The 15,564-nt window shown below is 38.3% G+C and overlaps 1 protein-coding gene across 5 annotated transcripts; it reads left to right on the top strand.

Moving 5' to 3' along the window:
• The first annotated feature begins 1,382 nt into the window (after positions 1-1,382).
• Positions 1,383-6,005, top strand: LOC109008741 (zinc finger HIT domain-containing protein 2). Of its 5 annotated transcripts, XM_018988948.2 has the most exons (7): positions 1,384-1,598; positions 1,754-1,833; positions 1,973-2,059; positions 2,281-2,353; positions 2,779-2,932; positions 4,167-4,208; positions 4,976-6,005. In XM_018988948.2, exons 5-7 carry the CDS (start codon positions 2,809-2,811, stop codon positions 5,854-5,856), a joined length of 1,047 nt encoding a protein of 348 aa, XP_018844493.1. In that variant the 5' UTR covers positions 1,384-1,598; positions 1,754-1,833; positions 1,973-2,059; positions 2,281-2,353; positions 2,779-2,808; the 3' UTR covers positions 5,857-6,005. The 5 variants fall into 5 exon arrangements, with proteins under 5 accessions (XP_035543717.1, XP_018844493.1, XP_018844496.1 ...); XM_018988951.2 differs by lacking the exon at positions 1,973-2,059; XM_035687824.1 differs by lacking the exons at positions 1,754-1,833; positions 1,973-2,059 and having other exon boundaries at positions 1,383-1,598; positions 2,278-2,353.
• Positions 6,006-15,564: the final 9,559 nt, after the last annotated feature.

Genomic DNA, 15,564 nt, shown 5'->3' with positions numbered 1-15,564 from the left:
TCTGGATCATTGAGAGCCTCAACCTGATGGTGAGCATGATCATCATGCTTCAATATATATGGAGGGTTAACAAGAACAATAGAAAAGTACTTGTTAACAATCCTATTTTCTAACTTGTTAAACTGATGAGAATCAATTAAAATTGGAACACTATTTTTGAACATATTCACTGAAAGGGGATGGCAAAATCAGACTCACCTACAACATAAAGAGGTAGTAATCGACCTCTATCGAGAGCATATAACAAAATAGTTTGGTTTCTCTCAAGAAAATATGGCTCTCAAAAAAAGATAAACTGGTATGCATGTGTTCTGTTTTGTAAAGAAGAACAACAAAAACATCTTATTCCTGAGCCTCAAGAACAACAAAAATATCACGACTAACCAAAACTGCAATATATATCATAGATGCTGGCTACACGTACAAATCGAATAACCAAAACTGCAATATATATCATAGATAACAGATCGAATAAGCAAAATTACAATAAATATCAGTTGTTCAACATTATCAAGAAATCCATGTAAATCGAAACTCTCGAAACCCTTGAAACCCATGTAATAAATCGAAACCCTCGAAACCCAAATAAGAAATTTATGTAAATTGAAACCCTCAAAACCCATGTAATAAATCAAAACCCTCGAAACCCAAATAAGATATCCATGTAAATCGAAACCCTCGAAACCCATAGATATCAGTTATTGCAATAAATTTTAATAAATTGAAACCCTCGAAACCCATGTAAGAAATCTATGTAAATCGAAACTCATGTAAATCGAAACATAAATCGGAAATCAGTTTGTAAGAAATACTCAAATGGTGATTTTGTTATGACAGATTTGGAGAGGAAATGCGCAGGTCTCTTGTGGGCTGGAAGACAACGGCCTGGACGATTTGTGGGCTAGAAGATGATGGCGTGGATGATCGATGAAGAGAAGAGGGCGTGGACGATCGAAGAAGATGCAGGTCTGTGTTTCACACGTTTCGAATGAAGAAAAAGAAAAACGAGAGAAATGGGAGAAGAAAGAGAAAAAAACGAGGAAAAGAGAGAGAGCGGACAAAATAATAAAATACAACTTTCCATAATGAACAGTAGCTCGCCAGATATGGAGAGGAGTTAAGATATACTGTAGCATATATGTTAAACTTGACAAATTTAGCTAGGCAAATGTAGATATTTTTTCTCTTATTTGCTTTCAATTTGGATTTATATTGGCAAATGACTAGATTATTACCAATACTTTAATGGGGGAGGGAGAGACATTCGGAGAGAGGGAGAGCGAAATTGTGTGTACGGGGTTCAGATTTCATTTTCTAAGCGTGCCTACGTGTCCATCAATTAACTAGGTGTGAAATTGGGTTTTAAACCCATCCGTCCGGAAGCTTTGTCCTTTCTGTTTTCCAGAGCTTTCGAAACGCTACACGAGTTCGAGAATCGAAACGCAGACAATCCAACTAAGCAAAACCCTAGCAACTTGCGTCTCACTGGTGCTGACCTGCTCACTGAGCTTCTGAGTTATGGCGGAGATGATCCTCACCTCCGAGAAACCTTCCAACTCTTCATCGTTGAATCCTCCTTCCCGGATAATTTGCCACGTGTATTTTCCTCTCCAAACCTTCTTTCGATTTTAAATTTTGTTCGGAATTTCATGATCTTTTTGGTTGCTTGTTTAAGTGTTGTAGTCATCAAAGTGTTCAATGGCATTCTTAATTTTTATTTGACGCAAGCTTTTAAGAGGTGATAAATTTGTAGCTTTTGGACTAGACTCGACTATTTGGTTCATCCTGGTTGCTCTATGCTCTTATTGGGATGTAAAGGCCTTTTTTTCACAGGTTAATGCCTTCAGATCTTCACGATTTATTCGTTTGAATTCTTTATTAGTCAATTTATTTCTTATTTCCATTTTCTGAATCATGCCATCCGACTGAGCTGGGCTGCGGTTGCCCTTTTATGGTTGGATGAACATTCTAGGTTCTTGAACACTGAGATAGACTGAGATTAACAGGAGAAGTTAAATTGGAGCGGATCTATGGCAAAATTGTGTACTATGTTCTGAAGGTAGTATAAGTAAATGTTTTTTTGTAAGTGAAGAAAGTGTTACTGGAAGTAATATTGATGTTGTGCAGTCTTTTAAAGAAGAATCTGTCTAAATAATGTAAATGAATAAAAGATTTCTATAAACGTATCCTTTTGTATTGCTCAAGTTTTTTGTATTTTATGTTGAATTAGTCTGCAGCAGTTTTTTTAACTATTCATGTGTTTCCCTCTCTTTAAAGCAGGTGCCAGAAGCAATTTTCACAGTATACATGCCCTCGATGCAACTCTCGGTACTGTTCCCTCCACTGTTATAAGGTATGCAGAATTGATGCCTGCTGGTTGCGTGACTTTGTCTGCGTTTAGCAGCATATTTTTTAAAGGCCAGGGCTTTGTTTGGATTGTTTGTTTGTTGTTTTCTTGGATATCTTTGCTTTATAGAACTTCCTTCTTTTAAATCGAAAGTTAGATATATGCTTACCTTTGAATTAGGATTTTTGTGAGTTGCTTTGCTTGTGCGTGTGAGAGAGAGAGAGAGAGAGAGAGAGAGAGAGAGAGAAAGGGGGGATCCTGATGCTATTCATCACTTTGCATATAGCTGAACTAGTGGGTTCTTGTGCCTTGTTGATTCTTATCCAAATTCTATATCATTTGAAGAGTCCTCATAAGATATCTTTTGGGTTGGTTTGATTGAATATAGGCTGTGTTCTGAGTTACGGTTAATGATATGTTTTCTCTAACAGTCACATAGTCTTCGATGCACTGAGTCCTTCATGCGAGAAAATGTAGTTGAGGAGCTTCAGCAGATGCAGTCCAATGATGAAACTAAACGGAAAATGCTAGACATATTGAAGCGGTTCCATTCAGAAGAGGAAACAGAGAGCATGGATGAGGATTGTATGTTTTTTTTTTCCCTGTGATAAGTAGATGAGGATGCTATGTTAGATATACTTTTTTATTTTCCTTTGAGATTGTTGGGTTATCCTGCGATTTGGTGAAGTTGTCTGTTATCAATTGTTACAGAATATTTTAGACATGAAACTCTGTTAAAATATATATCTGCAATATAGCATACTTGAAGTGATAGGGGACCCAAATGACAAACATGTGAATCTAAAATTTCCTAGGCTCTATCATAACAGACATGTTCCAGGGAAGGATATAGACTAAATGCAGAAAAGAGGATCTATGTATGGTGAAGGAAGTCTGGGCCAGAGCTTACAAAGCTGTCAGCACAATGTTTGCTCAACAATTTTTTCGAATTTCATTTGAAAAAATTCATTGGAAGAGAAAAAGCTGCCAATTTCTAGGGGCCACATCTCATCGGTGTAAAGCTGATGATTTACTTGTCCCTGTGATGGAGACATGTCACATGTGTCCAGGGTTTAACTGGGTAAAAGACATGTCACTTTTGCAGTATTTGGAATTCCTTGTTATAAAATAACAGCTGCTAGTTGAAGTTGAGATTCATTTGACTCATTTTTTTTTTTTTTTTTTTGGGGGGGGAGGGTGGGTTGTTTAGGCCTGTGACCTTTTTTTTTCATAAGTAAAAATGTATTAATATTAATAGGCATAACCAAGTACATTGGGAGTATACAAGAGAAAATGCCTAGCCCATAATAAAGAGCCCCTAATGAACATCGCCCAAGAGGGAGTACGTTTCACAAATTTGAGGCATCATGTCATAAAAAAAAGGCCTAACAACTGTCTTGTCTCTACTATTGGTTTTGGCCTGCAAATTCATCCTCATCATCAACGCTTGGGACATTTAAAAAATAAAACAAACAAAGAGACCATTCAACAAAGTGATCATTTCTGCGGGTGAACAGCCAAATTGATCATATAGCTTCAGTTGATTCATATTACACCTTGTTTTAACTGCAGTTAAATATAGATAAGATGGTTGAGTAAAGAATTGCAAGTAGTGGTTGATGGCATCCTGATGCTTTGATGGTTGCAAATTGACTACATGGGTAATTTATTTTAAATGCATATATGCTTAAGAATTCAAGTAAAAATGAAATAGCTCCACCTTTTTGTTCTTTATGAAGCAACTTTGGGATGATAAACTGAATGATTGTTTGGAAGAGGCCCTGACGAAATTCTGCTCTCTCTATTTTTTTATGGGCAGATTCAACTGTGTCTGAAGAGATTATTCAAAGGATTTTGTCCGGTACATTCCTGTCTATCCTCTCGTTTTCTTCTAGATGCTAGGCCTTAATTGCTTGCATATCTTTCAATTCTTTTCTGAGTACACATTGCCAAATAAGCGGATCCCTGCACTCCTTAGGTCGTAGTTGGAGTGTGAATATCAGCCGGTATTTCTTCTGGATATAATGTTTTTGAAATTCTGCACAATTGCGTAAAGCAGATGAGAGTTGGAAAATTAGTAGGGTTATCTTCCTGGAGTATGGATGATGTGATACTCCTACCCTATCACAACATGTCATGCCATTAAAATTACTTGTATAAGCACTATTTTTTAGGCCTCGTTTGGATAGCCATTTCATTTCATCTCATCTCCTTCCAAATATCACTCAAACACAAACACTTTTCAATTTAAAATGTTCAACTTTTTCATCCAGTCATTATCTAATCATTACAAGTTTTCCAAACTTTCAAACAAAACACAAAAAAGAATTCAACTTTTTCAAATTTCAAAACAAAAGTAATATTAAAAAATTATATTCTAACAATTTTTAATTTTATAATATTTTTATTCGACTTTTTCTCTCTCATTTCTCAAAACACAAGAAAACATATTAACTCAAACCATTTCATTACTATTCATAGATTTCTCATCTCATCTAATCTCATCTCAACATCCAAATAGGCCTTAATGATATGGCATCCTATGTTAGGATTGGAGTACCACATGTCCGTCTTTTAAGACTATCTAGTAATTACTCATTAGAGTTCATTTATCTTTCTTCTCTGCAGGAGATCAAGTTGATTTTGATGATTTATCTGCAGCAGAGAAGAAACAGTTCCAAAGAGCGCTTGCATCAGGGGAACTGAGTAAAATGATTGAGCCATGGGATCCATGGTGGTTGAAGCCTTGTGCACGAACAATATCCCTCAGTCAGGAAGGAACTCAACTCATCCAGGCACTTGACAAGCAGGAAGCATCGGTATTACCACAAGAAGATTTAGAAAGTAACCAAGCAAGTGAGATTCCTCCTGGCCCCGAAAGTCCACTACTTCCAATTAGCAAGCTTAGTTCCACAGAGCCATCACCATTGTTGGCTGTTCACCTGGTTGACATTTTATATAGCTACTGTTTCGCACTTCGACTATACAACGGAGAATGGCAATCAGATACCATAGGATCAGCCATGGTGGTGTTGAGTGTTTCCTCTGTCTTGGGTGAAGGCAGGCAACCAGAAACTGTGTTGGAAGCTCTGTCTCATTGCTTGGAGCAAATTTGCTCTCCAGCTTACAGACACATGGGTGGCTTGCAACTTGGATTGGTTCTTGTTGAAGATGTGATAAGCCTACTCTCTCTTGGGGGTCCTGCTTTGGTGTGTTCACTTTGTGATCTGCAGAGGCTGATTCAGACTGGGGAGAGGGAACTGAAGTCGGAGAAACCCAAAAAGTACACGAGGGTGGAAATTAGGAGTAAGCTCAAGCTTGCCGGGAGGAAGATCTATTTCATGATGTGTTGGGTCCATGAGCAGCCGGGTGAAGCTTGGTCTTCCTTAGCAGCCATTTTAGGTGCAGAGAAAAGCTCTGCTGTTGATTATTATGGAGGCAGTAAGCAAGCTGTGAAAACGAACAATAAGGGAGAAACCAGAGGCAAGGTTTTGGTTGAAGAGACTTGAGTGATAGCATATGTTATGAGGATAGGTGAATTATTACCTTTTTGTTTTCTTGGCTGAAAATGTATATGAAAATTTTTCGTCATCCGAATCAAGCACGCATATGAAAGGAATATTGAAACTTTTTACATGCAAAGAGTTTACTTGCTAAAGATCTTGATTATTCTTTCTCAAAAAAAAAAAAAAAATCTTGATTATGCCATTTTTAAGTACGTTTTGAAAAAAAAAAAAAACGCAAGGAGAAATAATTAGAGGAAAAAAATGAGTGTTTTGGAATCAATGGATGCTTGCCATTAGACTTGCGTAAATAAATAAATAAATATAAGATTTACATTAAAAAATTAAATTTTTAATAATAAATTTTACTATTTTTAAAAATAAATGTGTGACATTTACATAACTCAAGATTAAATCTAGTATTTCTCATGTATCGTTCATTGGGCATATAATTACTAATCTGGAAGATTCGTTGGTGTTTTTATTTTTATTTTGATGTTGATTTTTATTATTTTTCGAAAAGATTGGGATTTAAAAATTTGATAATGACATTCTTGACAGAAGGCTTGTTTGCCCTTTGCTTCCACTCTGCTCCCGCATGGCAGAGTTGGCAACCCCGCTCCGCCCATGCAGGGCGGGGCCTCCTGCCTCGCATCTAGGGCCCCAGCGGGGGTGGGTGGCGGGGAGGGCCCAACCTCGCTCTGCATTTCTTCCACCCCGCCCCGCTCCCACTTACAATTATATATATATATATATATATTATTTACATATATATAAATATAAATATATATTTATATTTTACAAATTGTATATATATAAATATATATTACAATTTGTTAGATTTGTTCACAAAATATGTATTGGCAAATTTAAAAACTACATAGTTTAAAAACTAATACACTATAATTTACACAAAATATGCACTAGCAAATTTAAAAATTACATAGTTTTTAAATTATAGTCATATTTACAAAATTTAAATTTATAATTTGGGTCTACAAATGTATTTTTAATTACTTCTGCACTTAGAAATAATCTTTTAATCAAATAAAATGTAGTGTTTTGTTTTAAGTAGAATGAGGTGGGGTGGATTCCCAATTTGTCCCCCACCCTGTCCCCGCATCCCGGGGGCGGGGGTGAAAACCCCATCCCCAGCCCTATGCGAGGCGGGATGCGGGGAAGGGGTGCCCCTGCCCCGTAGGAGGTGGGTAACACCCCTATTGTTTGCTAACAGTCTTTAAATGCATTCCTATAATCTTGGCCACGAAGTTTAAGAAAAGGCGTCGTTCAAATACTTTTAGCTAAGATGATTTTTAAATCATTAATCTTTTATTTTGTTTTAGCTAAAATGTATTTATATTTACTAACAATTATAAAAAATTATAAATAAAAAACTTAGGGCTAAAACAAATATTAAAATTAAAATTAAAACTAAATTTAGGATTTAGTTTAGGGTTTAGAGAAAAAAGTCCAAAAGAGAAAAATTGGATTTAGAAGCCCAAAACTAGAGCAACCTAGCCCAAAAGATGCTACCAACTCAAATTCAGTCACAAGGGTGCCGTTTTTCCTAAAAAAAAAGGGCGTCGTTTTGACTACTTTTTCTATGCGCCCTCAAGCAAAACGACATCATTTTTATAGGAAAAAATGCACCGTTTTGACTATACTGACTACTTTTCTACCCAACCCCACCCCCATGCATGACCTCACTCTCAAATTTCATCTCCGATTCTCTTAAACCCAAAGTCCCAACTCAGTCATCGCCTTTCTGTCTTCTCCAGCCTTGTGGCTATCAATTGACTCCACCTCACCGTCTGACTCACTCACTTTCTCTCAAAGATCTACGGTTTTGCTTAGGATATCAAGACATTAGAACAACCAACACCATCGAGTGCAGCCGATCAAACAACGGAGCACACAGATATGGAACCGGAGCAACCAACATCCTCTTCCTCTCAATCCATGTCTCTTGAGTCTCGATTTGTGTCAATTTTTTGGTTTTAATCCTATTCTACATATGCATTTTGGTTTTATTTTTTGGATGATTTCGGTGATTGGGTAGTTCATGGTTGCTGGTTGTGATCTGTGATTGGTTGTTTGTGATTTGTGATTCATTGATTGGGTGATTGTGAATCTGTATTCTCAAATCTGTGATTGGGTGTTAGGTGGTTGTGGATTCGACTTCGCTCCGATTTTGACTCCGACTTGCTAGAACAGAGTTTATAGTGGTCGAAGTCGAAGTCGGTATTAGGGCATACCGACTCTGATTGAATCAATGCTAAGCCCTACCCACGACGATGGCGCGAACGGGATAGTCGCGTCAGTTGATCTCCCTAACCGAGAACTCCCACCCTTTGCCGGTCAAGAAAAAGAAGCGCCGACTCCACCCTTTTACCTTTATACTACGACTCTAACCGAGCTAATGCCTGAATGGACTGAAAAATGCATGTGTTGCCACTTTGCTTCAGAAGATTCTGGGTAAGGAGGAACTTGTGAGCAGTGAGATTAGGGTACTCGAAACTTGCCTCCTCCAGCGCTCGTCGCCAGATGATGCAACATGATAATGGGACCCTTCATGCATTTGGGTGGAGTTAGGTAGGTGTCGAACACAGGTAGTCTAGCACATCACAAACTGGACGACAGAAAGGCAGTCTAAGGCCGCTGGAAACATGCTAGGGTACACAACCACCTTCGATGCGTACCCTTCAGAATCTATGGTGCCTTTGTTGGGGATGACACCTCAAAATCAACAATGCCAAGCACCTTGTAGTTCGACTTTAATGACTCCAACTCACCAGGAGTCACCACTGACTACCATGAGAACCCGTCAAATCTTTGTGAATCAATACGGACCTCATGGGATTCTAGGCCCCCAAGAATCTAAGAGAAACTAGAAGGCTTGGCAGGCTTAGGGTTTTTAGGAGTAGGGTGTGAAGGGTTCTTTAGAGCCATGTGAATGGAAAGATAAAAGAAGTGAAGACAAAATACACACAGAGATAAATTTGAAGAGAAAGGAAGGAAACACGAAGAATTTCGGGAAAGGATGAGAGAGCAAAGTGGGCTCCAACGACAATGGGGGGAGGATTTAAATAGAACCCAGAGACAATTAGCATCCCGAAGTCGTGGGAACGCATGCGCCCTACGAAGCTAGCAAAACGTACACAAATTCTGCATTATGTATTGTACGATGCGACGTGGGGAGAAAAAGTCGACTGACACCATCAATGCTGAGGGAATTGGAAGGACGCAATCAAGTGCAAAATCCAACCGTTAGAAAATGTGTCAATAAAGTTGGGAGAGGAACCGTCACCTGATGTTGTTATATGATGAATAAAACCATACGAGCATAACCTAAAGCCTGGAACCTGACACGTAGCAGAGCTAGAGAGAGTACTAACCGCCCAGTTCTAAGGAAGAGGATCTTGATTGTAACGACTGCTGGAAGATAATAGCACGAAGACAAAGGTAAAAAGGAATTCTCATCGGACTAGTCTAATAAGAATTGGCGGGATAACTGTAATGAGGTTTTCCCCTCCTATTAGCCCGTATAGCAAGCCTATGAGGGATCTCTGGGGAGTGAGTCATAGAGCCCGATCAAGCCCAAAGACCCTCCTCTAAGAGGAGTTAGTGGGCCTTTACAAAGTACTTGGCCAATGAGCAAAACCCGTCCATGAAGAAACCCACGCGTGGGAAAAGTGGACGGTATGGGCAGATTGGACTCACCACCCTGACACCCCCTGATGACACCGAACCCTTGGAAACTTGCGCAGGCAGGTGGACGAGAGATACGGAAAACCCTTGATCTCCTGACAGTAGGCATGGAGAGGCTTAACAAGGAATGTCTGTAAGGTAAAGTGAGTCAGGGAGCCACGCCACTCCCTGGACTCTACTCCGCATTAATGACGCCACCCTATGAGCCAAGTCGCATTAAATGATTCTGATTAAGTAAACAGTTGAAGTGACATGAATTCCTCGAAGCTAGGTATGAGTTGTCTCCACCTAACGACCTAGTAGAAAAATCGACATCTAGGTACGAAGAACTCTATCTTATTCCTCTAAGGTCACGCACAAATTACTAAGGAGATATATTGACTTAAGCATCAAAGACTCCCCAGTCTCTACCAAGGCCCCCCACTCTATGTGTTTTTCTAAGTGTAGATGTGAAAGGTCCAAGACTCGAGTTGCTGGAACCCAACCTAAAACCGTACAAAACACAACGTTAACATTAAGTCTACAAGCTGTTAGAGGACAAAATACCCTATATTTGATGATTTTTACATCTCTTAATTGTTTTACAAAAAAGAAAAGTGAAATTCTTTTCAACGTAAGGGTGCATACAACCTAGAAAAGAATAGTGTGTTTATAATTTTGCCAGCATAAATTCCTCGGAGGCGGATCCAAATGGAAATTATGTTATTTTTCCTTTAAAAAAAATAACTACATTCATTAATCAGTAACCGTTTCAGACATTACAATCACACGAATGCAGTTTGGTACAAATTCCTTATCTACACACGCATAATTACATGATAAGGCATTCTTTGCCAACAAATGTGCCACTTGATTGAATTCCCTCTTAACATAGTAAATCTGCCAAGTAGCTGACCCATATATAATTAGCTTGATTTCCTCCATAATATGTCCATACTTAGTGAAATTTTCTTGAGACTTATTTATAGCATCCACCCCTAGCTTAACATCTCCTTCTAGTATCACTTTATCAAAATCCAAATCACGAGAGAAAATACTCACAGTCAATGCTGCTCTAACTTCTACTGAAGTGGAGTCTGCACAAAAAACAGCAGGTTCTCTCATAGCTACCAAGACCTCCCCTTGAAAATTCCTTATCACTACCTGAATACCTATCTGAAAGTGTTCTTTGTCAACTGTTACATCGTAGTTTGCCTTAACCCATGGCCTCTCACGTGGTGACCACCCTTGCTACTCAAACTGTCTTAAAATACATTGATGCACCCTTTCCATCTTAGCATTTTGGAAATCCTGCAATTGATCCATGGCTTTCCCAACATGGATAGTTGGATGAAGGAAGAAATTATCATATATAACAACATTCCTCCTAAGCCAAATCTTCCTCATAATAATTGTCCATAAGAGTTAGAAAGTCCAACTCGCAACTACTCATTTTCTAAATTTTTTGACAATCAATACTCCAAACATCCCCAAATGCAGCACAATTCCAAAGGGCATGTCAAACCACAAATGGGACAAAGATCATATTCAGCCACCTTCTTTATTGCTAAACTTGCTCTTGTTGGTAAGCCACTGTGACATGCTTTCCAAATAAAAACCTTAACCACCATTGAAAGAGTGAGGGTGAATTTCGTAATCCGCCCCCCAAAAACCAATGAGTAACATGCACAATTTTTTTTATAATCTTTTATATAATATGTTTTAAAATGAAGAAATTTATGTAAAACAATGTTACTGTACAAAAATACCCTTCATTTAAAACATAATTACATAAAGGAAAATTTTATATACCACACTATTATCCCACTTTCATTTAACTATGTAAGATGTTGCACAATTATCACTTTTTTTTTTAAAGAAACAATCAACTTCATTGATATCAGGATGTCACTCAATACAATAACATTCCCTCTCTGCAATTCTTTGAATACTATTAGGTATGTCTTCTACCCAAACTGATTCAGACTATAAAAGTAAGCTTTCCTTTGCTAAAGTGTGTGTTGCTACATTGTTAGACCTATGTTTATATTGTCCAGTTTGTCCTCCATTTTAACAGTTATTTTATGCCTTCAGTTAAACTGCCAAAAAAAAAAAAATCTTCACTTGCATTGTTTACAATTTTGACAATCACTTGTGCATCTCCTTCGAAAATAACTTTTTCCAATCTAAGTTCTCTGCATATCTCCATAGCCTTCCACAGAGCCTGAGCTTCAGCCACAGCAGGTTGATCTACATTGAACTTATGACCTTCAACAGCAACTAAAAGTTTCCCATCTTCATCACGGATTGCTACCCCTATTCCCCACATTCCTTTGCTTCTTGTCTACTGTTGTATTCCAGTTGGCTTTAACAAAACTTATTCTTGGCTTTTCCCACCTCAGGGTTCTGCTGCAACTCTCTTCATTACTCCTTAGCACTGCCTTTTCCATCTGTAGAGCCTGCTTGTACTCTTTCAATTCATTATTAGCAATTCCGATGACTTGACTTGGGGACCTAAAATTGTCTTCAAAGATACTCTCATTTCTTCTCACCCAAAGGCCCCTCATCACTACAATAACCTCCTTTAATTCTGATTCATTAAGCTTAACAGTAAGTTTTTCCCATAAGGCCAACAGTTCATGTTCTTCACTCTTCATTTTTTGCATAACACTTAATGCTTCTGACCATACATCACCAATTGCAGGCATTGCCAAACCACATGCATAATTGTCTCATCATCTAGTTTACAGATGGGGCATAGAGGATTGTCTATTATTTTCCTCAAGAAAAGATTTTTTTTTTTCGTAGTAAGGAAGTCATTTGTAGCTTTCCAAAGGAAGAGCTTAACTTTCCTTGGAACATCCAACTTCCATATGTTGTCCCAGCCTTTGACCCTCTCCTCATGCCTAGAGTTTTCACCTTTGATGGCCTGCTTTCTTCCTATCTCCAAATGATACACACTCCTAACAGAGAAAAGACCTTTTTTTTGGGACCTCATACCAATTTATCCTCCACTTCCATGCTGCTTATAGGGATGCTACAAATCTGGTCAGCCTCTTCCTTGTTAAAAATAATTCGAATCAAAGGGACATTCCACTCCCCGAAAGATGAAGGGGTTGGAAGCCATCTGTTTCCCCAAATTTTGATTTTTTCTCCATTCCCCACCTTCCATTTTAGACCCTCCCTGAGTAAACTCGATGCATTCCACACACTCCTCCACAAAAAGGAAGGTCTATGACCGAAACTAGCTTCAAGCAATGGCTTGTTTTTTTAGTATTTCTCTTTCAGAATCTTGGCAACTAAGCTAGTCTCATTTTGAAGGATCCTCCACCCTTGTTTGGCTAATAAAGCCAGATTGAAGCTTTCTAAATCTTTGCACCCCAGCCCTCATTTTCCCTTATGTTTCCCCATCCTTTCCCAACTACACCAATGCACTCTCTTACCACTTTTTTTATTACCCCACCAAAACCTACCTAGCATGATATTGAGTTCTTTACAAAGTTGTTTGGGGAGCTGAAAAACACTCATAGTGTAAATAGGCACAACTTAACAACTTTGATGAGTACTTTTTTCCCTACAGCAGACAAAAAGGAATTCTTCCAGTTGTTGATTTTTCTCCAAACTCTCTCCTTAATGCCTTTAGAAGCATTATATTTTGAACTCCCTACAATAGCAGGAAGCCCTAACTAATTCTCATAATTCCCTCTCAACACTACACCACCTCCCTCCAATATCTTCCTCTTATTAGCTTCCTTAGTGTTTGAACTGAAATAAACAGCGGTTTTGTCCTTATTGAGAAACTGGCCAGATGCTTTCTCATACAAACTAAGCAAACCATGAATCCTATCTCATTCTTCTATTTTAGCTCTACCAAAAAGTATGCAGTAATCAGCAAAAAGTAAGTGGTTTATTCGAGACCCTCTTCTTGAAACAGTCACACCCCTTGTCTCTCCTATAAGATTTGACCTGTTGAACAAAGAACTAAGCCACTCATCACATAGGATAAACAAATAGGGGGACAAAAGATCTCTTTGCCTCAATCCACTCGAGGACTTGATTAAGCAACTGGGTTTTCCATTGATAAGGATAGAATAAGAAACAGTAGACACACACTTCATGATCACCTTTATCCATTTCCCACAAAAACCCATTTTGACCATGACTGCTCTCAGATAAGACCATTATATCCTATCATAAGCTTTTGACATGTCAAGCTTAATGGCCATACTCCCCACTTTGCCTTTTTTCCTCACTTTCATAAAATGCAAAACATCATATGCTACCAAAATATTGTCTGAGATTAACCTTCCAGTAATGAAAGCACTTTGATTAGGGGATATAATTTCACTAAGGACCCCATTCAGTCTATTTGCCAACACCTTAGCCATTATCTTATAAACTACATTACACAGACTGATGGGTCTAAAATCACTAGCCAATTTAGGATCTGAAATCTTGGGAATGAAAGCTATATAAGTAAAATTTGTAAGAGGAGTTAAAGAGTTACTATTGAGCCAACTCAGCACATTAATACTGACTTCCTCACCAATTGAGTTTCAATGTTTCTAGAAAAAACATGCTCCAAACCCATTGGGTCCTGGAGACTTGAGAGGTGTCATGTGTTTCACAGCTACTTCAATTTCTTAAAGGCTTTTGAGAGCTGGTCATTCATGCTATTAGTCACACAAAACTTTAAGCTTTTCAAGCATTCCTCAATGTCACAACTCCCAGGTTCTAAGGAGGTAAAAAGTTTATCAATTTTTTTTTTTAAAAAACCCTTACCAATCCTTCTTGACTCGTGTATTCTCTATTTTGTTCATCAACAATCATCTAGATTCTATTGTTCTTCCTCCTCTGATTTGCACAGCTGTGAAAAAACTTGGTATTCTTGTCCCCTAATTGATACCAATTAACCTTAACCCTTTGCTTCCACTTCACATCCTCTTTCTCAAGCAAAACTCCAATCTCCCTTTGTAATATCTTGATTGCTGCTGAATTATGGCTTCTCTCATTTTTTTGTAACTCCTTTAACAAAGTAGTTTTCTCTATTAGAGCTTTTTGTTTTTGTTTTTGTTTTTTTTGTTTTTTGTTTTTGGTTTTTATTATCAAAAGCCATTTGTTTACTCCATCTTGCCAAAACTTCTCTGGTCTCATCCAGTTTGAGATTTAACCCCAAAGGAGACTCCCTCCCCGTTGACCTCTCCTGCCAAGCTGTGTTAACCACCTCTTCACATCTCTCATCCAAGGACCAACAAGCTTCATATCTGAACAGTCTTTTATGGCGCCAAACCTTTTCATATTTCTAGTTCATGCACAGTAGAATAGGCCCATGATCAGAGTACCTAGCCACCAATACTTCCACCCACCCATCTACATGGTCTTTCTTCCATTTGGTGTTAACTACAACCCTATCCAATCTTTCTTTGGTGAAAGACTCATCCTCATACTTGTTACTCCATGTATACTTGTCCCCCTTCCAACCCAAGTCAAACAAACCCCCCATCTCCAAAACTTCCCTGAACTTGGCCATCTGTCTTTTAGTTTTCTATTTGCCCCCTATCTTCTCATCATGAGCCAGTATCTCATTGAAGTCACCTACCACGCACCACCCTCTGTCATCTTGTGGTTTTAAAGAGCTTAGAAGTCTCCAAGTCTCTTTTGTTAAATTGTTATCTACTTGACCATAAAAACTTGTTAGCAGCCACTTGTCATTTCCATGTTCTTCTTTTATCCATGCATTGATTTGCCATCTGGAATGGTTCAGAACTTCAACTTTTAAAGGTTGTTTCCATAACAACATTAGTCCACCCTTCTTTCCTAAAGGTTCAATGACCAAACAGCCATCAAACTTCAGCCTCCTCCTAATTTTTTCTCCATTAACCTTCCTCAACTTGGTCTCTATTAAGAACACAACATTGGACAACTTATCCTCTACCAAATGGCAAAGGTCTTGAAATGTCTGAGGATTTCCAAACTTTCGACAGTTCCAACTTAAGGTTTTCATAATGATGGGTGGGGCTGCTGCAT

The sequence above is a fragment of the Juglans regia genome, chromosome 2 (genome assembly GCF_001411555.2).
Source record: "Juglans regia cultivar Chandler chromosome 2, Walnut 2.0, whole genome shotgun sequence".
NCBI lineage: Eukaryota > Viridiplantae > Streptophyta > Magnoliopsida > Fagales > Juglandaceae > Juglans > Juglans regia.
The sequence above is the reverse complement of the archived record's forward strand: the minus strand, read 5'-3'. Positions and strand labels throughout refer to the sequence as shown.